The sequence below is a fragment of the Anguilla anguilla genome, chromosome 2 (genome assembly GCF_013347855.1).
Source record: "Anguilla anguilla isolate fAngAng1 chromosome 2, fAngAng1.pri, whole genome shotgun sequence".
In the NCBI taxonomy this organism is placed as follows: domain Eukaryota; kingdom Metazoa; phylum Chordata; class Actinopteri; order Anguilliformes; family Anguillidae; genus Anguilla; species Anguilla anguilla.
Genome location: NC_049202.1, coordinates 25,743,080 through 25,767,652, shown reverse-complemented (window position 1 = coordinate 25,767,652; position 24,573 = coordinate 25,743,080). Strand labels below are relative to the sequence as shown.

The 24,573-nt window shown below is 43.3% G+C and overlaps 2 protein-coding genes across 3 annotated transcripts in view; one reads left to right on the top strand and one right to left on the bottom strand.

Moving 5' to 3' along the window:
- The window catches only part of myo1d (myosin 1D), a 93,044-nt gene extending 76,420 nt beyond the window's left edge, over positions 1-16,624 (top strand). Inside the window, exon 22 of the mRNA XM_035403756.1 lies at positions 10,605-16,624. Within this exon, the coding sequence (XP_035259647.1) occupies positions 10,605-10,761 (157 nt within the window). The 3' untranslated portion in view covers positions 10,762-16,624. The remainder of the gene's footprint in view (positions 1-10,604) is intronic.
- Positions 16,625-16,935: 311 nt separating this feature from the next.
- On the bottom strand, positions 16,936-24,390 carry LOC118220143 (cyclin-dependent kinase 5 activator 1-like). 2 transcript variants are annotated; one of them, XM_035403802.1, is made up of 2 exons: positions 24,103-24,390; positions 16,936-21,917 (listed from the first exon to the last, which is right to left on the bottom strand). In XM_035403802.1, the coding sequence occupies exon 2, from the start codon at positions 21,703-21,705 to the stop codon at positions 20,791-20,793; it is 915 nt and encodes a 304-aa protein (XP_035259693.1). In that variant the 5' UTR covers positions 21,706-21,917; positions 24,103-24,390; the 3' UTR covers positions 16,936-20,790. The 2 variants fall into 2 exon arrangements, with proteins under 2 accessions (XP_035259693.1, XP_035259692.1); XM_035403801.1 differs by lacking the exon at positions 24,103-24,390 and adding an exon at positions 23,584-24,030.
- Between the last annotated feature and the right edge of the window lie 183 nt (positions 24,391-24,573).

Here is a 24,573-nt window from a genome sequence, read left to right as displayed (position 1 = left end):
AGTGGAATGTGTAACCTACTGTTATCTCCTACCCACAGTTACCTTCACACTCCTCCTACCCAAATTCACCTCCATACTCCTCATACCCAAATCCACCTCCATATTCCTCATACCCAAATTCACCTTCACACTCCTCCTACCCAAATTCACCTCCATACTCCTCATACCCAAATCCACCTCCATATTCCTCATACCCAAATTCACCTCCATACTCCTCATACCCAAATTCACCTCCATACTCCTCATACCCAAATTTTCACCTCCATACGCCTCATCCCCAAATTCACCTCCATTCTCCTCATACCCAAATTCACCTCCATACTCCTCATACCCAAATTTAACTCCATACTCCTCATACCCAAATTCACCTCCATACTCCTCATCCCCAAACTCACCTCCGTACTCCTCATACCAAAATTCACTATCATACTCCTCATACGCACATTCACCTCCATACTCATCATACCCAAATTCACCTCCATTCTCCTCATACCCAAATTCACCTCCATACTCCTCATACCCAAATTTAACTCCATACTCCTCATACCCAAATTCACCTCCATACTCCTCATACCCAAATTCACCTCCATACTCCTCATACCCAAATTTTCACCTCCATACTCCTCATCCCAAAATTCACCTCCATACTCCTCATGCCAAAATTCACCATCATACTCCTCATACGCACATTCACCGCCTTATACTCACAATCCTCTCCATACACCTCATACCAAATTTGGAATGTCTGTTTAACTGAATTGTTGCAATTGCAGCCATGTTCATGCGTGGTATATACTGCTGACTCAGGATTATAGACATTTGTGGTTTTCCTCCAAAACACATGATGTCGCCAGCCTGCTTATTTTCACACCCCAGCTGATAGCTGATCTCACACTGAGCTGAGTCAGAGGAAGACCTTTCATATGCGACTTTGTCATACAGTCCATGGGCACCCGAGAAGGATCGCTAGAGAGCGATGAAATGTGAACCTTATGGAGCTACTGGCCTCAGTTGGCACTGGTGCAGTCTGGATTTGATTGGAGACTGTGGGGGAGCGATGGAATCAAGTCACAGTTTTGAAAGTCTTTTTCTTTGGGTTCTCGGTCAGGTCCCAGGAAATAATGGGCAAGTCTCTAGTCAAGTGCAAAATTGGTCATTTTGACTACAAGTCATCAAGTCTCAATTGTTTGTTTTTTTTTATAAAACCATTTCATATTTCCTTTAGAATCATTTATGTTCCTCTTAGTTAAATTCATTGTGTGGTGTGCTTTCATGTAGTTATTTTTTTTTTCTCAGATTTTTTCCCCTAATTTCCAGTGCTGTTCAATTCCCTGTGTACTTCTGCCTAAGCCGTGCTCAAACTCCGTAAGTTGTGATCAAACCGTGCCACCTCTTAGATGGAAGGCTGTCAGAATGTGCTCTTTGGTGTTATAAAATCAGACCTGTCCATGCCCACTTCCTGCATTTGTCTTAAGACAAGTCAGTCTCTTTCACCTCACATTGGCATATACAGTATATGAATGAAGAAACTGACAGGAGCAGGTGTTAAATCGTAAGGTAACAGGCTGTGTGCTGTGTCATATCTAAGTTGTTGTGCTATATATTACAGTAATGACAATAATATATTTTTATTATATGCTTATTTGAAAAATATATACATTTACACAGAAAATATGTACAGAATTTTTTAAAACACTTGTTAACTTTGATGTACCAGAAGTAAAATCCCAGGAAACGAACCATCCTACATTTTTCTGGAACAACATTTCCTCCTCTCAAATGGAAGAAAATTAAAGCAGGAGGGATGTGAGCACAGAAATCTCCTGTACTTTAGCGGAGGGACCTTAGAAGTGTCTGTTTTAGGGGACATGTGTGGTGAGCCATGCACTGTCAACGAAACAGCATCCTCCTCTCAAGAGCAGAAAGCCCTAAGTGCAGAGCAGTACTCTCAGTCTGGTGGCTGACCTGAGCGAAGCTCTGCCTCCAAGAACTGCACACTGATACAGCTGTAATCTTAACTGCACACTGATACAGCTGCAATCTTAACTGCACACTGATACAGCTGCAGTATAACTGCACACTGATACAGCTGCAGTATAACTGCACACTGATACAGCTGCAATCTTAACTGCGCCCTGACTCAGCTGCAGTCCAACTGCGCACTGATACAGCTGCACTCTGATACAGCTGCAGTCTAACTGCACACTGATACAGCTGCAGTATAACTGCACACTGATACAGCTGCAGTATAACTGCACACTGATACAGCTGCAATCTTAACTGTGCCCTGACTCAGCTGCAGTCCAACTGCGCACTGATACAGCTGCACTCTGATACAGCTGCAGTCTAACTGCACACTGATACAGCTGCAGTATAACTGCACACTGATACAGCTGCAGTATAACTGCACACTGATAAAGCTGCAATCTTAACTGCACCCTGACTCAGCTGCAGTCCAACTGCGCATTGATACAGCTGCAGTCTAACTGCACACTGATACAGCTGCAATCTTAACTGCACCCTGACTCAGCTGCAGTCCAACTGCACACTGGTACAGCTGCAGTCTAACTGCACACTGATACAGCTGCAGTATAACTGCACACTGATACACCTGCAATCTTAACTGCACCCTGACTCAGCTGCAATCTTAACTGCACACTGATACAGCTGCAATCTTAACTGCACCCTGACTCAGCTGCAGTCCAACTGCGCACTGATACAGCTGCAGTCTAACTGCACACTGATACAGCTGCAGTATAACTGCACACTGATACAGCTGCAGTATAACTGCACACTGATACAGCTGCAGTCTAACTGCACACTAACACAGCTGCAATCTTAATTGCACCATGATTCAGCTGCAATCTTAACTGCACCGTGACTCAGCTGCAATCTTAACTGCACCCTGACTCAGCTGCAGTCCAACTGCGCACTGATACAGCTGCACACTAACACAGCTGCAATCTTAATTGCACCCTGACTCGGCTGCAGTCTAACTGCACACTGACACAGCTGCAATCTTAACTGCACCCTGACTCAGCTGCAATTTTAACTGTGCACTGATACAGCTGCAGTCTAACTGCGCACTGATACAGCTGCACTCTGATACTGCTGCAGTCTAACTGCACACTGATACAGCTACAATCTTAACTGCGCATGGATACAGCTGCAATCTGATACACCTGCAGTCTAACTGCGCACTGATACAGCTGCAATCTTAACAGCGCACTGATTCAGCTGCACTCTGATACACCTGCAGTCTAACTGTGCACTGATACAGCTGCACTCTGATACACCTGCAGTCTAACTGCGCACTGATACAGCTACAATCTTAACTGCGCACCGATACAGCTGCCCTCTGATACACCTGCAGTCTAACTGCGCACTTACAGAGCTGCACTCTAGTACTCCTGCAGTCTAACTGCACACTTACACAGCTGCACTCTGATACACCTGCAGTCTAACTGCGCACTTACACAGCTGCACTCTGATACACCTGCAATGTAACTGCACACTGATACAGCTGCAATCTTAACTGCGCACTTACACAGCTGCACTCTGATACACCTACAGTCTAACTGCGCACTGATACAGCTGCACTCTGATACTGCTGCAGTCTAACTGTGCACCGATACAGCTGCACTCTGATACTGCTGTAGTCTAACTGCACACTGATACAGCTGCAATCTTAACTGCGAACTGATACAGCTGCACTCTGATACACCTGCAGTTTAACTGCACACTGATACAGCTGCAATCTTAACTGCGCACCTATACAGCTGCACTTTGATACTGCTGTAGTCTAACTGCACACTGATACAGCTGCAATCTTAACTGCAAACTGATACAGCTGCACTCTGATACACCTGCAGTCTAACTGCACACTGATACAGCTGCAATTTTAACTGTGCACCTATACAGCTGTACTCTGATACACCTGCAGTCTAACTGCTCACTGATACAGCTGCAATCCTAACTGTGCACTGATAGAGGTGCAATCTTAACTGCACACTGATACAGCTGCAATCATAAGTGCACACTGATACAGCTGTAGTCTTAACTGTGCACCGATACGGCTGCAATCTAAATGCACACTTAACACAGCCGTAGTTGAATTGCACACTGATACAGCTGCAGTCTTAACTGTGCCCTGACGCAGCTGCAATCTTAACTGCACACTTACACAGCTGCACTCTGATACACCTACAGTCTAACTGCGCACTGATACAGCTGCACTCTGATACTGCTGCAGTCTAACTGTGCACCGATACAGCTGCACTCTGATACTGCTGTAGTCTAACTGCACACTGATACAGCTGCAATCTTAACTGCGAACTGATACAGCTGCACTCTGATACACCTGCAGTTTAACTGCACACTGATACAGCTGCAATCTTAACTGCGCACCTATACAGCTGTACTCTGATACACCTGCAGTCTAACTGCTCACTGATACAGCTGCAATCCTAACTGTGCACTGATAGAGGTGCAATCTTAACTGCACACTGATACAGCTGTAGTCTTAACTGTGCACCGATACGGCTGCAATCTAAATGCACACTTAACACAGCCGTAGTTGAATTGCACACTGATACAGCTGCAGTCTTAACTGTGCCCTGACGCAGCTGCAATCTTAACTGCACACTGATACACCTGAAGCCTAACTGCAGACTTTATACAGCTGTAGTTTGTTCAGCACACACTGCTGGGCTAAAAACTTCTCAGGTCGCATTCTCAGCAGTCTGTGCCTTCTGCTGGGGTAAGTCTCCAGTAAGCTCAGGAAATGAGAAGTAACTCAACTCCTGACTGCCTCTCAAAGGATCAGCTGATATTAGAGCAAATTGCAGAAGGGCTTCAATTAGCAGAGCTACAAACCTATAACGGAAACCGCTGCAGTGCAATGAGACAGGCTTTTGGTTCTGTATGATGTATATGATGTTAACACAACAGACTGTATATAAGAAACCTGTCCGCACTAATGAAGTGTCTCGGGGGCACAATAGCGGTGACTTCAAACCCACAAAATGGCGCTTTCACATCAAAGGGGTCTTCCCTTCGACATGAAGCAGACATTCAGCCCCACCCACCCCACCTGCTTCAGTCCCATTTGGCTGCAGCCCCACCTACGTGATCGACCCGGGCCAGGCTGCGGGACAGAAAGGAAATGAGAGCCATGGCATCTCGCCCGCTGATTCGGCGCTGCTTTTTGGCAGCGCACCCCTCAGCTGCGGCGCTAGGCTCGCTCCCCCCCACCCCCCCCCCCAGAATCAGTTTCACTGTAATCTGCGGGCTGTTGGGAGTGGGGGGGATTAAATACTTTCTTTGCCGCAACCGTACCCCCTCCTTTTTCATAAATGACCTACTTTGTAATCTCTTCCTTGAGAATTTAGCCCCCTGTATTTAAAAATCAGGAAAGGGGAGAGAAAGAGAGAGGGGAGGCAAATGGAAGAAATCGGCTACGGATTCGCCTCTCACCCGCGGCTTAATAGAGATCGGATGCGGAGGCTTTCATCGGCTGTGCGTTGTTTTTCTTCTTTGTTTTTTTCGGGTTGTTTCTTTTTTTGGGTTGTTGTGGGGGCTAGGGAAGGAGGCTGCTGCACTAAAGTTTTTTTTTTGTTTGTTTGTTTGTTTTTTTGCAACCAATTTTATAAAGATGATTTCATTCTCACATTTCTGATGGTTATTTTTAGCTGGCAGCCTGCTGTTTAGCTGTATTCATTTGCATTACCGCATTTCTGTTACGTTGGTGGAACCGGACGCGCTGAGATTACAGTACCCGCTTACCTGAAACTGCTGGAGAGATGTTGTTAGCCCTGCGCCATGCTTCTAATGAGATGCATCTTTACATAAGTGTTGCTAATGATCTGCTGCGGGTAGGAGGTGCGATGTAGCGGCTTCAGCCCCCACATTCCGACGCAGGTGCGAGCGCCGTAAACCTGGGGGCCCAGGTGGAGGAGTTCTGCTCTTGGGCTCAGAGTCCACTGACTGCAGATGCTGTTGCTGATCCATGAGGAAAAGTGCATTGAGCATTCAAGAACAGTTTTGTAGAGGTAGCTGTTAATAAGATCAGTAGTTTCAGAGGAACGTGCTGCCCAAAGCCCATCTGTATGTTTTATTTGAGATTGTACAGGTTGGCGGGCTGTGTTTTAGTGTTCCTGTGTCTTCCCATTCTTTTTAGGTACACATTGATTTGACACTGGTCTGAAAATAGGGTCTGTGGTCTGACAGCGAATAATGAAACTAATGAAACGGGGGTTCATGTGTGCAAGAGGTGGACCAGAAGGTCTTTCTGAGGAGAGCAAAGAATTTGACCGAACCAACAGTTATCAGCTTATACTCAATTGTATTTGTGACATTTTGAGAACAAGAAATATGGGGAACTCTTTGGGCTATATGATTGTGGTAGAGAGGGCAGTAATCCCAAAACCCTGTAAGCTGAAACGCAGCTAATAAAAACCATTTGCTAAATTCTGCCCAGCTTGGCTTATTCCTGACAGCCTTGCAGGGACATGCCTTCATTAGAATGGAGTATTTTAGGATTGAAAGCTCTTTGTGTGAGGATTGCCATAGGGATTTTTGTGTATGTGATGGAAAATATTCTGTGGATGATCTTGGTCCTCTCTCCTCCCTCTCAACCCTTCATTCCTCTGTGCAGGGGGACAGGGATATCTACACATGCAAACTATTGATCATGAGAGGCTGGTCTTTTCACAGTGTTCAGGCACCCAGGATGTAGCTGGTTTTGAGAAAGGAAGCGGGGAGTGAGATTTGGGGGGGGGGGGGGGGTCTCCCTTTTTTCTTTTCTTTTTTAAGTATACCAGCACCAAACTGTTTCTTTTAACTCTGCAGGGCTGTAATTTCACATCAAGGGATTGGTATGGATTTGGGATTTGTTGGTCTCCTTAAGCTTTCCTCTGCCTCCTGAATGATTCTCAGTCCCGCTCGGAATCAGTGCGCGCATTGTTGGCTCTGGGCATCTGGCCCCATTGCTTTTAACCCTGGTCTCAGTGCACGCCTTGTGCCATTGCTGGTAGCAGGGCTGGACGTGGCGTTTGGAGGACTCATTCTAGAGCGAACATTAGACGTACAGTTGCAAATACAATGAGCTGCTTGATGGATTCTCTTCAACATTTAGCGTCATTCCAAGAAACTCTACAATACATAGAGATCTTTTCCTGGTGTATATTTAGTGCACAGTGTCGGTCTGTCTATGATGTGACGTGACATTTCAAGGCCCCTCTTATTTGTTGATTGGTGGTTCAGAGACGGTAAATCATGGATAATTTGCCACATTAGCAATGCTCCCAGCACAGACATCCATCCCTCTGCTTGGCCTTACAGGGTCCTGGAAAGGTGGTTGTGTTTCTGCCCCTGTGCGCTCAGAGCACGGACATTCATTTTAAAAAGAGGTTACACACCAGGACTTGTTACCGAGTCTCCATAACTCAGTATTAGTTACGATACACACCGAGGCTTTACTTTTGATTCAAATGAGTTGGTGGTCCAGAGAAGGATGATGTCATGCACACCCAGGTTTGATGCCAAGATATAGGTGTGGCCATCCCTCTACCTGCCAGTAACACTAAGCTCATTAGTAGAGAGAGAGAAGGCGAGATAGAGAGAGAATGAGAGGGAGAGAACATGGATTATAGGGCAGTGAGGATAGTTGCCTGGTGTGAAGGGCACACAAAGCCAGGGGCATGACAAAGACCCACCTCTACACCTGCCAATGTGAAAAGTGTAGTGTAATTATTGTCCACTTACCATCTGCATTTTGAACACATTTTTCATGAGGCCATACTGCAGGAAGAGCTGCGGTAAAATAGCTTACAAAATGTATCTCTGTACATATGTGATACAAATGAGACTATCCTGGAATCATCTCATACAATCAAAGCAAGGCATGGCTTTAAAACTTCAGTGTATTTGAGTTGACTAAGGTGGTGTTTATGCCCCCAGTGCTAAACCACAGTCTAAATGTTCCTTCAACCACAACGCAGGAGAGAATTGGTAAATGTAGGGTTTGGTGGCCTGCCTTCCTTTTTTTGTGACTTGGAAATAAAGGTGAAATACATTGAGGGAGAGGGTGGGGTGAAGAGACAAGGGGTGGAGAGAGACCAGTAGCATAGGGGCAGTCAGTATTTACCGGTGTGTCTTAAAGGGCAGGGATTTCTGGGTAAAAATGGGGAGAGATTGCCACTGCCAGTCACTCCTAAGTGTGATAAGACCCATGTGGCTCACATCAGCAAATGGGATATATGGAGAGAGAGAGAGAAAGAGAGAGTAACAATGCAGCTTTGGAAAGGGAGGGAGAAACATGTATCGATGGAAGCGTCCCATTGGCTAACGGGTAACCATGACAGATGGAAGGGTTCAGTGGGTTGCTATAGTAACCAGGAGCCCCATGGCACACATTTCTGTTGTAATGTATAGACACACACGTACTGGACCAAGGTGAGCATGTAGGAGTATAAACAGCATTTGAGAAATGCTTTGTTATTCTTTTTGCACATGGCTTTACATAGCAGCCTTTGTTATGGTGAATTGTCTAGTCACCAGATATTAGCATTGTTTTCCCTTTGCTGTAATATTACAGTGATTTCCCTATTAAATGAGGACAGCCGTGGAATATTTTTTATAATAAATACTCCAACTGGAAGCCTGATCTGTAACCATAACTGGATGTTGCACAATCAAATTCCAAGGTGAACATAGTACCATCCGTTCTGTCATTGTCTTTTGAAATATTTTTCATGTTTCCCCTACGTTTCTGGCTTTCTATTGGTTCTTAATCTCACCAGGGACCCTGGCCTTAGTTTAGAGTCCTACTTATGGAGGCCTAACTGTGGGTGAATCCCGCCATCAGCATTGCACATGCTCTCACTCAGGGAAATGGTTTAGCAGTCTCATCCTCGCTGCTGACTGAGGCAGAACTCATATGGGGTGCTTCTGCCCACTCTCATGATCCACCAGTGCTTTCTTCAGCCCGCACAAGTTCTCTGTATGTGTACCTGCATGACCTTGTTTTTAAGTTTCTAAGGGCAACTAATGATGCATCTTTAAGCAACCATTCCCTCAAGTATAGGCTCAGCTGTGCCAATAGTTCACTGTAAAGGTAAACAAATCTGATGGGATGACTCTTGATATTACACAATTGCATACTTAAGGACACTTTGTATTATGTATCAATTTACTTTTGTCATTTTAATTTAGCTATGTATCGTATCATAGTACCAGTCTGTGCTTGTAGAGCATTTGCCTTTTTACTTTGGTTGCTCCTAAGTAACATGCTACTGTCTCTCTCTCTACCTCTTCCTCCCTCCCTCTTCACCTCCATCCGTCTGGCTAATCCCTGTTTCGCCTGTATTGATCCTCTGAGAGAGAAAAGGGTGAAAAATGCCCATTGAACAGGAAAGCCTAACGCAAGCTGACAAGCACATAGCTAAAATCTTAGCCACTTTAGAGTTGAATCTGAAGGGGGGGGGGGGGGGGGGCACTTCTCTCTCTTCCATTATCCTTGACCATTTATATTGATTGGATGTCGCTAATCTTGTATTTAAGCCACAGGCTATCCAAGCAACAATACACAGAGAGTGATGCTCAACCTCTGTCTTCTTGCTCGGTGAATGTTAACAACTAGTCTCTAGGAAACAGGAAGTTGTGCCCTAGCCTAAATGGCTTCTGGGTTTGAAGCTTATCTCTGTGTAGCTTTGCAGCATCCATCACAGAGTCGTTCCCCTGACTGACTCTATAATGCTGAGTGCCAGTCAGACGGTGACTGAGGGCACAGCTTTCATTAACGCCAATGAAATCCTTCACCAGAAGCTGTGGGTCTTCAGGAAATGTCCATGCTACCAGCACTGCAATCAGGCTTTCAAAATGTCTAATTAATTCTTTCATCTTCACCTTCGTGTTTATGTATGTGGAGGATGGTCAAATGCATAGATTTGCTGCCATGCATCATCTGCTAAATCCCGTTTAATATTGAATGGGGTGAGGTTCCCTTACTCTTTGATGTGCTTTAAGATCTTTGATTATAATCCTCATACAAGTCCATCTATATTTTAGTTTTTCTTAGCAGAATGCCACAGTATATCCCTTGGAAGTTTAAGAACTCAGTGCAGTTACTTGAACAGGTCACACTTCATCTTTAATGTTGCAATCCTGTTCTGAATACAGCATTAGAGATTGACATCTATTATGCGCACATATTCCACGTGTGAAGGATATTCCACGTCCCATAATTCCAATGACATCACCACAGTGTTAAGAATCAGAGTAATGCAGACTCCAGAGTCAAATGCTGATAATCCACTGCCACATTTAGGTCGCAGAAACCAGATATTTCAGCCACCATGTCTGTTTCTAATTAGAGTATTAGCCTAACTGCCTTCTCTCCTGGGAGTCCCAATTAAGAGACATTGGAGCTGTGGATGAGGTCTGTTAATTAGCCTTCTGGTGTAACAGTCAGGACTGGTCCTGAACCAAAGAGGTAACTAAGTTTGCCTTGTGGAGGGAGGGCAAACGGAGGGCTCGCTACAGGCTTCCTTAGCTTTGCTGCTCCCCTGATCGCATCAGTCTCACTCCTTCTCTTCTCTTTGCAGTGAGAAGAGGAAGCTGCAGGTGAACATCGTCAGCCCCATCCAGTGCAGCATGCATGGCAGGAAGTGTACCGTCGTTGTGGAGACCAAGATCAACCAATCGCAGCCAGACTTTACCAAGAGCCGATCCGGCTACATCCTGGCAGTGCCAGGCAATTAACGGGGGATGGGATCAAAGGGGTCTTTCGCCAGGATTTTGGGGGCAGGGCACCTCGATGGTAGGCCAGTTTTGGGGACAGGTCTGCTTGATGATGTTTTTTCTAGATTATTTCTGTTTGTTTCAGTCTGTTCTATAAGTCGATTATTACAAAGAAAATCGAAAAAAGAAAATCATATGAAGAATGTGTTTGATGAAACCATACCAAATATGTTTTACGTTAAATATTGAAGGAAAGGACCTCAGTCGGAAGCGCAAAGGAGAATTTTAGGTGCGAGAACGATCTGTCCACAAGTTAAAACTATTAGGCTAAATGTATTTAGAAGTAGATAAACTGTAATATCCCCTTAGCATGCATATGCACGCTCATCCCATGACAGATAATTAGTCATTTAATTCCTGGAACTCGTGGTTCTCTGAGAATAACAGCAAGCTTCAGTTTTTATGAAATAGTATGAAAATGTTCCTCTGAAGTGAGAAATGGGTTCCATTCTCATTGATTTGAGAAAACATTCTTTAAAGCTGTAGGCTGTGTGTTGGATTAATGGTTTTTGTCTGCCCTTTCAGGTGCTCTTCATGAAACCTCAGTTAAAAACCCATCCAGATCAGAGTAAACTGTCCCATCATTTGAATGTAATATTGAACATTGTTTCCATCTTCAAGGAGCAACCTGATGTGTCTCCCTACATGCATATCCTAAGCGAATCATTGTTTTCTTTTCATTTCAGTCATGAATAGTTAGTTTGGAGCACCTGCATCTCCTTTTACCCTCCTGCCATTTTAGTTGTGAGGTTTGCCTCCGTCAGTACTGGTTTATTTTAATCATTCTTGTTTATTTTTGAAAGGATCTTACCACAGCCTGTATTCTTACCGGTACATTCCAGGGCCTTAACCCTGCCTGACATCCACCTGCAAAGTTCTGGTGTGTGTCTGTGTGTTTGTGTGCACGGGTGTGTGTGTGTGTGTGTGTGTGCTCATGCGGAGGTGGGGGATAGCTTTTCCATATACCATATTTTTGATGGAAAAAGCATGATGACCTCTTTCAAAGATGTTCATCTTGTTACAGTGGCAGAGTGTCCATCGTTAAGCCCAGATTTATGTTGAGAAGGATGTGCTGAGCACATCCTCAGACCCTTAAACTGCTTCTTAGAGGAGCAGTAAAATCTTAATTGAGCCTTAATTTAAAATGTGTATCTTTTTTTCTATATCTTTATAGTATATATTCATGCGTTCCCATTATGTATGCAAGATTTTTAGTTCAGATGTACTTTCAATGACCATAGTTTGGTACATTTATATTTGTATTACAGTAGAGATCTTAGACTAATGACAACCGATAGCCAGCTTGCAGGACATGCTCTTTGTAATGTGACCACCAGCTTAATTTAGGCCGGAGAATAGCAGAATCTCTGTCAGCATTCATGTTCGGCTAGCGCTCACGTCTGAGAATTATCCTCATTGGTATCAATGGATAAAGGCTTTCTTGAGCCTGTTGACTCTAATTAGCATCTCTTGTAGCCGCAGTGGCACTTGAGGAGCACAGGCTCTCTGTCAGTGGGCAACACAGGACTGAGAAGAGAAGGGAGCATTCATTATCTGCCGGCACCCTTTCTGCTCTACTGTTTCCAGTGCAGGGAGACCTGCAAAAAGCTTCAGTTTAATTGGCAATAGAAATAGGAGTGGGAGGAGTTATTTTCTGTCCTCTTATTGTCGGAGTAAAGAAGGACCATTTACTTGTTTAATGGGTGTCTTTGAAACGTGTACGTCACAGCAAAGTCATCGTTTAACCTACATATCTAATTTTAGCAGCCTATTTTGCTCCAGACCGCAAAGCACCACTAACCGTGATAGAGTTCCGCTGTTTGCCAAGTTTTAGCGATTGTACATTTTACAAGCCAAAAAAGATGTTTTCTAAAATAGCAGACGTATTCTTTATTTGCTCTGTAAGTGAAATCTTGTTTTGCATTAAGCAAGCCCTTGTGCTTGAATGATCTAGAACCTATTCCACCAAAGAGTTCTGCAGTCGTGCACCAGAAGAGGTTTGGAACACCTTTTTGTTGGCTTTGATAGTTTGCCAGTCCTTCTGTTGAAACATTATGTAAAGAATGTGATGAAACAAACAGGTGAATTGTCTTTATTTCCATGTTGATAGCTGTCAGAGCCATTACTCACTCCTGATACATTGTTCAATTTAAAACACTCCCTCTAACTGTACGGCTACTGTGATAGCGTTGTTAGCATATCATTTAAACATTGTCATAACTTTAGGTGTTGTTTGGCCTTCTGAAAAACCTTGAACACTACAGTCTTGCCCTTGGTGGCCATCAGAATCTGTCAGGGATAAGAGAATTCAATAAATCAAACCAGGAACAGTTTTCCTGCATTTGTCACTGTTAATTAAGAACCGGGTCTGAGTCCTGAACTCAAAAATATAGTTTTTTAAACTTATTTATCTTTTATTTTGTCCTTCTGATCATCTCGCCCGGCTGTGCCGCAGTGTGGGTGCATGTGTGCGCGGCATTGACTCAAATCCGACTGGAGCGGTGGCAGCTCGCTTTGATGCGGAGCTCCCAGGGCGCATGGCCTAGTTTGAACGACTCCGGCAGAGAAGAGAAAGTGGCAAACTGCAGCCTCTGTGAAATCCATTATTTATCTCTGCATTCGGGAGAAAAGAGAAAGTCACTCTGAACCAGGGCCTGGTGACTGTCATCTGCGCGTCTTCGGTTGATCGAAGCCTCTCCACTTGAAAACGACACACTGAGCACTCACCAGAACCTGCCGCACCTCGTGTTGCGTCGTTCACTAATGAATCCACGCAGTGCTTCTGGCAGCACTAGAGTGAGTGTTATGAGACTGGGGGTGTGAGCCATCTTCAGTGAGACGCAGTGATGTCAGAGCGCGGACAGGTTGTGTGCACTGGCTCACACATGGAGGGCTATGCTAGTGGCACGTGGCCCCCAGGGGGCCCCCCTTTTAATCTCCAGGCTCGCTATCACCCCTTCATTTATGTGCTGATACATACATACACAACTCACCGTAAAGTATAACTTCCTGGAAGAAAGATTGGTGAAAGATTGAGGTCGTACAGTTAAAATAATCTGGAAAAATGAACAGCCCAAAGTTACAATGCTCTCACCGAAGTAGCCATCAATGAAATATAGCCGAACAGCTAGCTAACCTGAAATGGACGCCCCCGCAGTTGGTTGATGTTTGCGTGTTTGGGGAAAGATATGTTCCTGAGAACTAAGCGGAGCTCTGCCTTCCCCTCCCGTCTCTGCGTGAGGCTTGGCTCGGAGCCCCGCTGAGCGTAAGCTGGCGTCCTGCGAGGACAGGCTTCGATCACATGACCCCTTGCGCCCTCGAGCTGGGGAAGAGAGCCCACATCAAAGCTGCAGAGCTGGACGATGAGCGCACCGTAATGGCGGCTGCCAGACGTCCCGTGGAGTCTGATTGGCAGACGCCTCGCCTGCGATAGAGTAATGCGGAAGCCTCTAGAACGCTGCAGTGGAGCATGGGATGGGCCTGACAACACTGCGATGTCATGCCTTGCCTGAGTGGCAGAGGCTCAGATCTTGGATCGTGGCTCAGGCAGTGGCTCGGTGCTTCAGACCCTCTAGAGGGGCAGAGCATCTCAGGGCCCCAGATGCTCATGGCCAGTAAGACAGGAGAATAGAGGCCACCCTCAGCCATGTGTTCCAATCGTGTTCCATAAACACCTTTACTGACAGGACGATACAGAAAGAGCAGGTTTCAATATGTTACTGTCCATTGACAACAGCAGTTTTCATACTGGTTTCTTAATTTCCATTTTACACCAAGTTTATTTAGCACATTCGCACAGTGATGCTTAACAGGTACATTCCAGCCAAATATTTTCAAAATATTCAGGTACTGCATGATTACTGTGGCAGGATCCTTGACAGATCTATCACCTGCGGTATGAAAACCAGACAGCCGAATTGGAGCCTGAATCAATCGAGATTTAATGTAAGTCACTGCTGAAAATATTGCTGAGAGGGCCTTCTCTCATGAGAAAGATTCTTTTTTTTTAATTGGTGGAGCAAGTTGCCTCCAAACCTTGTCTCAATGCTGTTCTCTGTGGAAATCAATATTTCTGTTTCCTACTGGGTAGCCAGACTTCCTGTCTTTTCTCTTACCTGAGTGCCTTCAAAACAAATAATTCTTTTCGTAATGGCCAATAGCTAACGGCTAACAGCCTTTTTGTAAGCATATTAAAGGTATATGTGATGATTTTAGACTAGATTTTCATAGTAAATATATGCTACCTGCACGCTAAAGGGAAAATTGCATACAGTGTGTATATATATGCTTGTTAATGATATGTGCCTAATTTTGTATTTGACATATTTATGTAATATATTCATAATGGTTGTTCTTTAAGGACAGTGATTGGACCAAATCACAGGGATCATAATTTCTTTTCATGGAAACAAAAACTGTGTGAATATAATGTTGACCTGATTTGAAACCCTTAGAATTTTTTGTTTGTTTTTTAATGATTGCTCTAGGCTTTGTCCTGAATTCTTCCAGTATTGATTAGTGGATGTTTTTTATTCCAATTATTTAAATTTTTTGTTGTTATTATTCTTTTGATTTTCTAATGTTGAATGCAAAAAGAAAATCTGCTCTGGAGCAGCTGTTTTTCAATGCCGCCCAACTGAATGCATTTGCCCTTCAACTTAATTCCTCCAAGTTGTGATGATGCCAGCATTTTTCGTTATTACAAATGGCCACTTTAGGTCCCTCCTCCCGGTGAGTCAGCTTTTATTCTAAATACTAGGAGATACTAGAATATGAATCTTTTATAATCATTGGGCCTCATTCACAAAACATGTGTACGATCATATTTGATCGTAAACTGTAAGAACTTTTCCACAAATATGTTGACTTTCATCTTTTTTTTTTAAATCTATATTTGTTCAAGGCTGTTTCCTTATACTAATACATGAACAGGATTGCACATAAATAAATAAAAAACTGTCAGCATTATCTCATACACAAAAACAAACGGCTGCACATGTTTCATATTGGTTTTTTATAGCAAAATTTTTATGAACAAAAGTAAGAATAATTTAAGAAACGTTTTGTGAATGAGGCCCATTGTCAGGAAAATCACAGGGATATTGGAATTGGCCTTTAATGTAGTAGCTCCATATGTATTAAAACATACCCTTATGTAACATTCCCAGTTAAAAAACATGTCAGTCTGCCAAAAGGAGTTACCCCAGGTTTTCTGTGCATTCTTTCACCAAGGTGATAGCACTCTACCATCAACCTGCTGTTGTACTGTAATCCTTGTGAGCAGTGGTGGATGAAGCTGAACCCCAGGAACTGACCCTGTGTCAGTTTTTTGCATAGTTGTTTGCATTAGGAGCAGGTTTGTAAACTGATGCTGAATCAGTTATTGATGGGAATTTACCCAAAGCTGTGCATGCAGGGCTTCTGATACATTATTTCTGATGCATGTTTTGTTTTTGTTTTGTTTTAAAAAATAAATAAATATGGAAGTCACAGTAATCCAGATGAGCTTGCTTCCCATTCCAGCTTGGTATGTGAGAGGACGCACTTCCAACAAATGCTTTACCAATGAAGACTATGCAGTCTGTTGTACATTTTGTGATCCAGTACTAAATGGGCGGAGCTTCTTCCTCCAGCAGGTGCGACAAAGCCCCTGTGCCTTTTGCTTTCTGTGAAGAACAGCAAAATTATACTTGGACTGCCTAGCATTTTTCCAGAAATGTCTTTGGTGTATGCTCTATTTCATCATGCAATGGTGACTTGTATCTAAAGGCTCTGTAATGCTGGCTCATTGCTGTACTGGTCAATAAAGAGCTCATGTAAGAAATTTGCATGGCCTGTGTCATTTTTGATAAGACTAGAGGATCCGATAGCAACGTGTTGTGTTTCAACTGACATTAATGTAAACAGGTAATATTATTGTGAAGAGGTAATATTAATGTAAATAGGTAATATAACATATATCTATTGGTTTGATGTCAGTTGAATATCCTTACCACCGGCTGTAAAAAAAAAAAAAAGATTTATTCCCAATGGTATTACTGTGTTTTATTGTTGACAGGTCATCAAAGATCACTGAACTTTGTGCCTGCTCTGGACATCGAAGACACATATGGAGCCAGTCTTTTGTGCGCCATGAACGATCAGTGCATTTTATTTTCCATCACAGTACAAAAATAAATAAAAGTAAGCAGAAACCAAAAAAAGGTTCAGTTACAGCGAGGGCTTTTTTAAAAGTAAACAATCATAACAGCTCAACGCCCTGTTCCCACCCCCTCCCACCAGTCGGAATCCATCCCCAAATATTCCCAACCTCCGTTTAAAACAACCCATCTCTCCTAGTCTTTTCTTCCCCTGTCCCCGTGAGATAAGCCTATCACGTTCTTCTGTACAAACACACTCTCTCACGCACGCACACACACTCACATGCAGTCACTGAGAGTGCATCTCCTTTTTAATCATCTAATAACACTGTTTTTTTGATCAACAAAGATGTACGCAACAAGATACACAAAAGAACCAAGAGAAAAAATGAACAGTTACCTTTTTTTGTTTTTTTAAGCTTTTGAAAAGTATTTCTTAATCAACTACTTAGTGTTGCAAGTGAAAAAAATTGGCACATTGTAGTGAATCGGGGTAGCCACATCTTCAGGTGGATGGTTCCAGAGTCCCCTGTTTTTACCCCAAGACCCCCCCCCCCCACCCCCCGCTCCCTCTCAAGTCCTGCTGTCTCTCGAGAGAAAATCCCAAAACAAAGTAAAGTGTGTGTCCCTGTTTTGTCCCTATGGAACAACACAGCTGTCGACCATGTCCTCAACTTCTCAAGCCTTTGTAAACTCGTAGTGCAGGGTCAGTTCTTGAGCATGACGGAGATTTGTCTCCTTCACGTTTCATGAGGATGGCACGCCAATTTAACAGGGCACAGAGACACTTGTATGCAGTACGTGTCCAATGTCTGTCTCCAGTGTCCAATGTTTGTCTCTAGTTTCTTTTTTTTTTTTCTTTTTTTGAAGAACCAATGCAGAAGATAAGAAAAGAGCACAATGACGCAGTATCCAGGGACGACTTGCATCAAATGTTTGTTTTTTTTAAGCACGGAACATCAGAGAGAAAAAAAAAATGTAACCAACATGTGCATATATTTGTCACCATTTGTCATTTCCTGAAAGAAAATCTAAAGACACAATTATTGAAAAAAAGCATGCACAATTGATCACCGTTGACGTCATAAGAAAGCGGGCAAATAAATATTTATTGAATACTTTTTTTTAGTTCCTTTTTGTTGTTGATTGTGGCGTTTGTTCCTTTTCATCTTGGCAGCTCCTCAGTTTCCCCTTGAAAGCTGTGTCGCAGAGAGCTGGCAGCAGTTCACAGTCTCTGGAATACTTTCTGCTTTTTGGTGTTTGTTTCCTCAAAGAAGGGGATATTCTCACATTCTGATTCTAGTTTCCACACAGACAGTACCAAAATCTCCTATGGGAGATGAGATTCAAGGAGGCGGTGGTGGTTGGCCTACCAAACAACGGTCTTCCCGTTGTCATATGGACTCCAAACAGATTGTAAACTTGCTTTTCCCTACAGCAGTTGACAAGAACTTTCCCTGCACGACTCCTGACATTTAATCCAATGTACTCAAACAGCAAACAGGAAAAGGCAGTGTGTGATTACATAGTCTGGGGAGACTTGACTGCCCTCTTCTGAAATGTTCCCCCAGGTGAAACTATCTGTCCTCCTATACACCAGCACCCCATATGACTCACTCCAATTTCAACACATCACTGATGTTCTCATCATAGTTGAATATGTGCCTTACTCATATTGTTATACAGGCTGTCGCACACCTATGATCCTTCCATCCTCTTTTCCAATTTTGATAGATCTGCTGTTGCGTTGCCCTAAAATACAAAATTCCCACCAATTCAAATACATTGATCTCAACACTATCGTCTTTCCCATCTGTTGAATGTACTACTTCTTACTAACAGTCTTTCTCTAACACATTTTGTTAATGATTGTTTTTGTTACTGATGATAAAATTATTATTCTACAATTTTTGTCATTTCATTCACAAGGAAAGTATTTAAATATTAAATATTTTTTCGTGAATTCAATAAACTGTATGCTGTCAATGTATTCATTTCAGAATTTACAGACCTTAAGAGTTTTTATTTTTAGATTCACTGGATTTTCCTCGAAGGTTTGGCACTGGTGTTACATCTGTCTTTTGAATTTCTTTGGGGATTTCAAAATGATTTCATACTAGATTTAAGTAAAATCCCAATCAGACAAATAACTAGTCTTAGAAATCATAACCAGATAATCAAGTGCTCTCTAAATGCACCTTGGATCCTTGGCTGAAAATGTAATGGGAAAGAGTGCGCAAAGAAACTGTTGCCCTCTGAAAATGCCAGTTGACTTTTAATGTGTGTAAGGAGCTCCTCCTGAAAATAAATTAATGCTATTAATAAATAAACCTCAGACATTAGCCTGTTGAGGAAATCAGAAAAGGATGCATTCCTTCCCCAGAAAATAAAGTTGGACATCAATAACACTTGAGCTGGACATGGAAAGATAACCATTCTTGTGACATCCCAAATATAAGCCATGCTTCCCCCTTCAGTCATTATTTTTTCATCTGCCATTTCTCCCCATCCCTCACTTCCACTCCCTCACGCACAAGTATTTGCACTTTTTGTTTTATCACTGGTTGACCCATACATATATGCCCACACATAAACGCACACACGCACATGCACCTCGGTGGTAAACCATTGTGCACCAGCGAGGAGCTGCATGTGTGCGGTACTGTCAGGCCTCATCATCACACCCCACTGCAGTCAGGAGCAGAAGAGCTCAGCATCTCCAGGTCTCAGGCAGGCAGAGACCACTGCTGCAATGGACCAGTCATCTGCAATGTCGGTGGTAATCCAGTCACGTATGACACCAATACGTCAATCAATCCCCAGCCCCTCCCCCCGGCTCTCATGATAGGGTAGCGCAGTCCTTCAACCCGTCAAGGGTCTTGTGACAAGAGACACAACAGTGTCTGCAGTCCTTTCCACATTCTGAGCTGCAGACATATCTTTTTTATGTGTGTGTGTGTGTGTGTGTGTGTGTGTGTGTATTTTCTTCTTTTCTTGTCTTTTGTCTAGTTTGTCGTTTTTAATAACTAAGTGTATTTTATGTATAATATATATATATATGTATATGTATTAGGAACAGAGAATCTGCTCAAGTCTGGCATTTCATTAGGTTGTGGCTCAATACTCATTCACAACTAAGAGGCTCTGGAAATGTATGCCATTTGGGGGGTATTAATTTATTTTAGATAATCTTGCTGTTTTAAATATTATTTTGCTTATTAGTCATACTTTCATCTCTGACCTGAAAATGAACTCTGATAACATGCTTAATTAAGATTTTTTTGTATTGATAGCAGGTATATATCTCTGTATTGATGACTTCTTTCAAAATTTCTGAAATACAGTTAAATTTTGAGTGGATACAGACTGGACTTTAGCCTCTGTCTTCCTGCAATTCTCTGAGCAATTTTGCAGCCCATAACACCCTGCCCTGATATCCCTCTCCACAAGCCTCATTAGGAAATTCACGTCTCACATTGCTGCTATTGCTTCCTCAAATAAAAAGATGATAGAGATGGTACTTGATTGCTTCAGTCTTGCCAGATGACTGGTATGGGGTTATTATTATTGTCACACCAATTCAACCTTTCTTAATTAGGGGATTTTTAGCCTTAGAGGCACAATATCAGAAAATTCATCTAAGAAGGTTTCATAATTGTCCCTTTCAAAAAGACCTGAGCATGGGATCGGATTTGGATTTTGCGTCCTAGATGAACTATATCTAGTGAACAAGGTCCAGTGCACAATCTCCCATAGCACACGATACGTATCACCTTTGAGAAATGCCAGATGAGAGCAGACTGCTGCCCCGCCGGTGGCCATCCTTTGACCACCTCCAGCCCACCAGGCCTCACCGGTCCAAGCCAATGAGCAGACGGCTCCTCTCCTCCTCCTTCTGGCTCTCGTTCTTGAGGTCGGCAAAGACCTGGGTGAAGTAGTGCGGGTCGGAGTTGATCTGCAGCATCTTGGCACTCATTAGGTTGATGATTGACAGGCAGCGGTCCCAGAAGGCCTCCTTGGAGCTCTCCACAAGGAAGGGCTTGAGCGGGTAGGAGATCTCGTTGCCCATGTAGGAGTAGGACAGGTAGAGGCAGGTGAGCAGCACGGCCTGCAGCTCGTGCTCTGTGGCCACCTCCGAGGAGACCACGTCGCGGCACAGCATGTAGACGAAGACCACATTGGCCGGTGTGATGAAGCCCTGATCCTGCCAGCCTTGGAGCAGCAGAGAGCGGTCCACGCTTCGCAGCCACAAGACGGGATCAGTGGGTGACAGGTGTTTGAGCCGGTAGCAGCGCCGGCAGAGGAACTCGCCCAGGCAGCGCAGGAGCTCGCTGGTGGAGGCCTGAACGATCACCCGTTTGGGCGTGCCGGGGGCGGCGGTGGAGCCACCCAGGGGAGCCTTCTTGACAGAGGAGGCCACATTGCCGGAGGTCTTGGAGCCAGAAAGGGCGGGGGCGGCGGAGTCCTGGGCGAAGGTGGAGAGGTTGGCGCAGGATTGCGACTTCTTCAGGTTCTCGTTGTTGAGGTGGGTGACGTTGTTCTGGTAGGTGGCATTGGGCTGCACCTTCTTGGAGCCTTTCTTTTTGGCTGAGACGGCCACGATGCGTTTCCACGGCAGCACATTGATGAGCGAGTGGCGCTTGAGGTTCTTGTCTTTCGCGTTCTTGCTGTTCTGCACGGCTGTGTAGTGTCCCACTGTGGCAGGCCCATCCTCGAAAAGCGCGGCCTTACGGTAGCTGGGGGACAGAGAGAGCACGGTGCCCATGGCGGCGGGGAGTGGGGGGGCAGGCAGGTGGCGTGCACAAGCCTCGCTGGATTAGAGGAGGACAAAAGAGATCCTGCCTTGGCTGCTTTCAAGAACAGGCACCTATGAGGGCCAGTTCCTCTCAGGTGCCCAAAACTTGTCAAGCCAGTCTCCAGGAAGAACTCTGAGAACACTGTGGAGAGGGGCTTTATGCTTTCTCTTTCTCTTCGTGCCTGAACAATGTTAAGAATAAAAAAAGGATAACTGATCACATTCACTGATTCACATTTGATCTATTTTTCAAGAGTATTTCAATGCAGTATAGAACCATTTTCAGTTACTCTTAAAGAATTTAATAAGAATGGAACGTAGATAACTATAGCCTGTGTTTTTATATATGGGTTTTCTATATAGCATGTGAATTATTTTGAAAACACAAAGCACATTGGTTGCTTTAAAGGAACAAAATTACCCAGTACCATTTTTCCTTCAATTTCTTTCTTTTCATTACTTTTGTGAATTGCAATCATTGAAGCTGTGGAAAGGAGCACACAATTTTAAAATAAATATGGCGTCTACCTGGTGGTTTTCAACTAAGTTTTCAAGAGAACTGGCATAAGAATAAATAATTAGCTCTCTAACTGTCTGCAGAGAGACCCAATATCAAAATATCAAAAACATTCTGGGGCATTTAACAGCTCCTGTTTTCATGTAAACAATGTACTCATAAGAATCTAATTATTGGTCAGTCTCCGCCAAATCAGACCTCATGCTCAGTTTTGACATCCAGCGGAACTCGCCGTAACCACGGAGACCGGAGGACAAGATAGTGAACATGACAGAGCTTTAGAGTTAGGTGTCTGCAATGACCCTAAATAAATATTTGTGACGTCGTGTCCTGAGCCTTAATATGACATTATGATTGATTTAAAAAATGTGTTTGTTTTTTTAACATGGCCTGTTGTTTAAATGTAACATATGATTTAAGATAGGAGACTTTTTTGTGTTATAGGCGACTGTTAACTGTAATTTCTTGTCAATGAGATCTCTGATCCACTAACGTATCTTGCAGGGAAATATGACCTATGTCTATGGAAATCTATATATTTCTCGAAAAATAGCCCCCTTTTTTGCACTTGGCTATCTATAAGGTTATCATCGGTGGGCTATGCTATGACGCAGCAGGCTAAGCTACATATAGGTTAGTTTTGTATTTTAGGTCTCAGTATCCCGAATTTCATGCGCGGATGTTCATGTTATTGAGTCTTTAAAACCCTCTCTGGAAGGCCTATTCTCGTCTACTACAGATAAATCGGGGTCTTTTTCGGTAGGCTACTTCAAATATAGAACCTGACTCGACTTGGATTAAAGCATAATAAGGTCAATAAAGCCTCGGTTTAATAAAATGGAAGCCAACTGAGTAAAACGCCGCAAGCTGAGGTCGTTTGTGAATAAAAAATACAATATCGTAATACTGTAGCCTTCTGTGTATCATTTTCATTCCATTGGCTTAGGAAGGGGAAATTATCTGCGTTAATAAACCAAATTGTTAAGTCTAAGTGGTCTGTTATTTAGGTCTTAAGAATTTTATAAAAGAAAAACACCGCTAAAGCGCACACACTCATACACACACACTCCACAGCAACAGAGTAAGCTATTTCAGCAAAATGGAATTCTCAGTAAGGTCATATTCTTTCATTACCCTCGCATCATATTCAAGCCGCAATCAAATATATTTTGATATGTAAGGTATTTCGAATTGGGCATTGTTTATTAGATTATCAATCGTATAGGCTGAGGAGCAATTTCCCTGCGGCAGTTCAGTTCAGGGCAGAAGTAGCCTAAATAGGAATTGACTTTAAGAACATAAATACCTAAATAAAATACTTGAATACTCACAGATTTAAAAAAGTGGTTGAGCTTTCTTGCAGAATCCAAATAGTCCACAAAGTTCTGCAGTTATTTTTCTTGATCTTTTAAATCCGACCGCACCAATTTCCAGGCTTTAACGGCGGCGTATGTCGGCCACTGTCCAAGGTTCTGAATTTTTGCAGTTTGTGAAATAATACCGATGTATTACCAAAATTCGTTATAAATATTTGTTTTAGACGGATCAATGTTATTCCACTATGACACTACCAGTGAAATATCACCAAATTTTTTCGCTAAAAAGCCCCACTTGTGCTGATTTTTTTCACGGTCTCTAGAACGTTTGATTCCGCCTTTCCTGAAAACCCCCTGACAGCATTATTTGTTTTAATGACGAATAGCCTTAGTATAAAATTAGATCAACTAAAGCGTTTTGCTTTGAGGGCAAATATTATACAATGATACCGTTTATTGATATTTCTGTTACCCTTTGATGTTTTGAGCTTCAATGAGGTATCTCGGTCATCTCAAATGGAATGTATAGCCTACCTCAAAAACAAAAATGTACAAATTCCGAAAATGAAAAGAATCAGTTTTCAGATAAATAAGCAGAATCCGCACGCCTTGACGCAGGCATCCGCAGGTTCTCTGCAGCTCCGGTGATGACAGACAGACTGGGGGAGGGGGGAATGGTGGGGATGCTGATATGATGCTATTGGTCCTCGCCAGTAGAGAGACGGATTTGAGCGCGGCTGTGTGCTGTTGCTGGCTCATGCGCTTGGCGGATTGTTCATCGCTCGGCTGTGGTTGGGCGCCGCTGTGTGCTCTGTCCGTGGTGCTGTATTTACCATTCAATCCCAAAATCTCAACAAGAACGCAACAAAAAAGGGGGCCGGCCGGATTATCGTATGCAATTTATGTTCATATTCTTCAGCCTACTGTAACGACTCAGAGCTAAATTTACAAGAAACATTTAATTCTTGTAGTTTTCCATGTTTTTGAATTTAAAACTCCCATAAT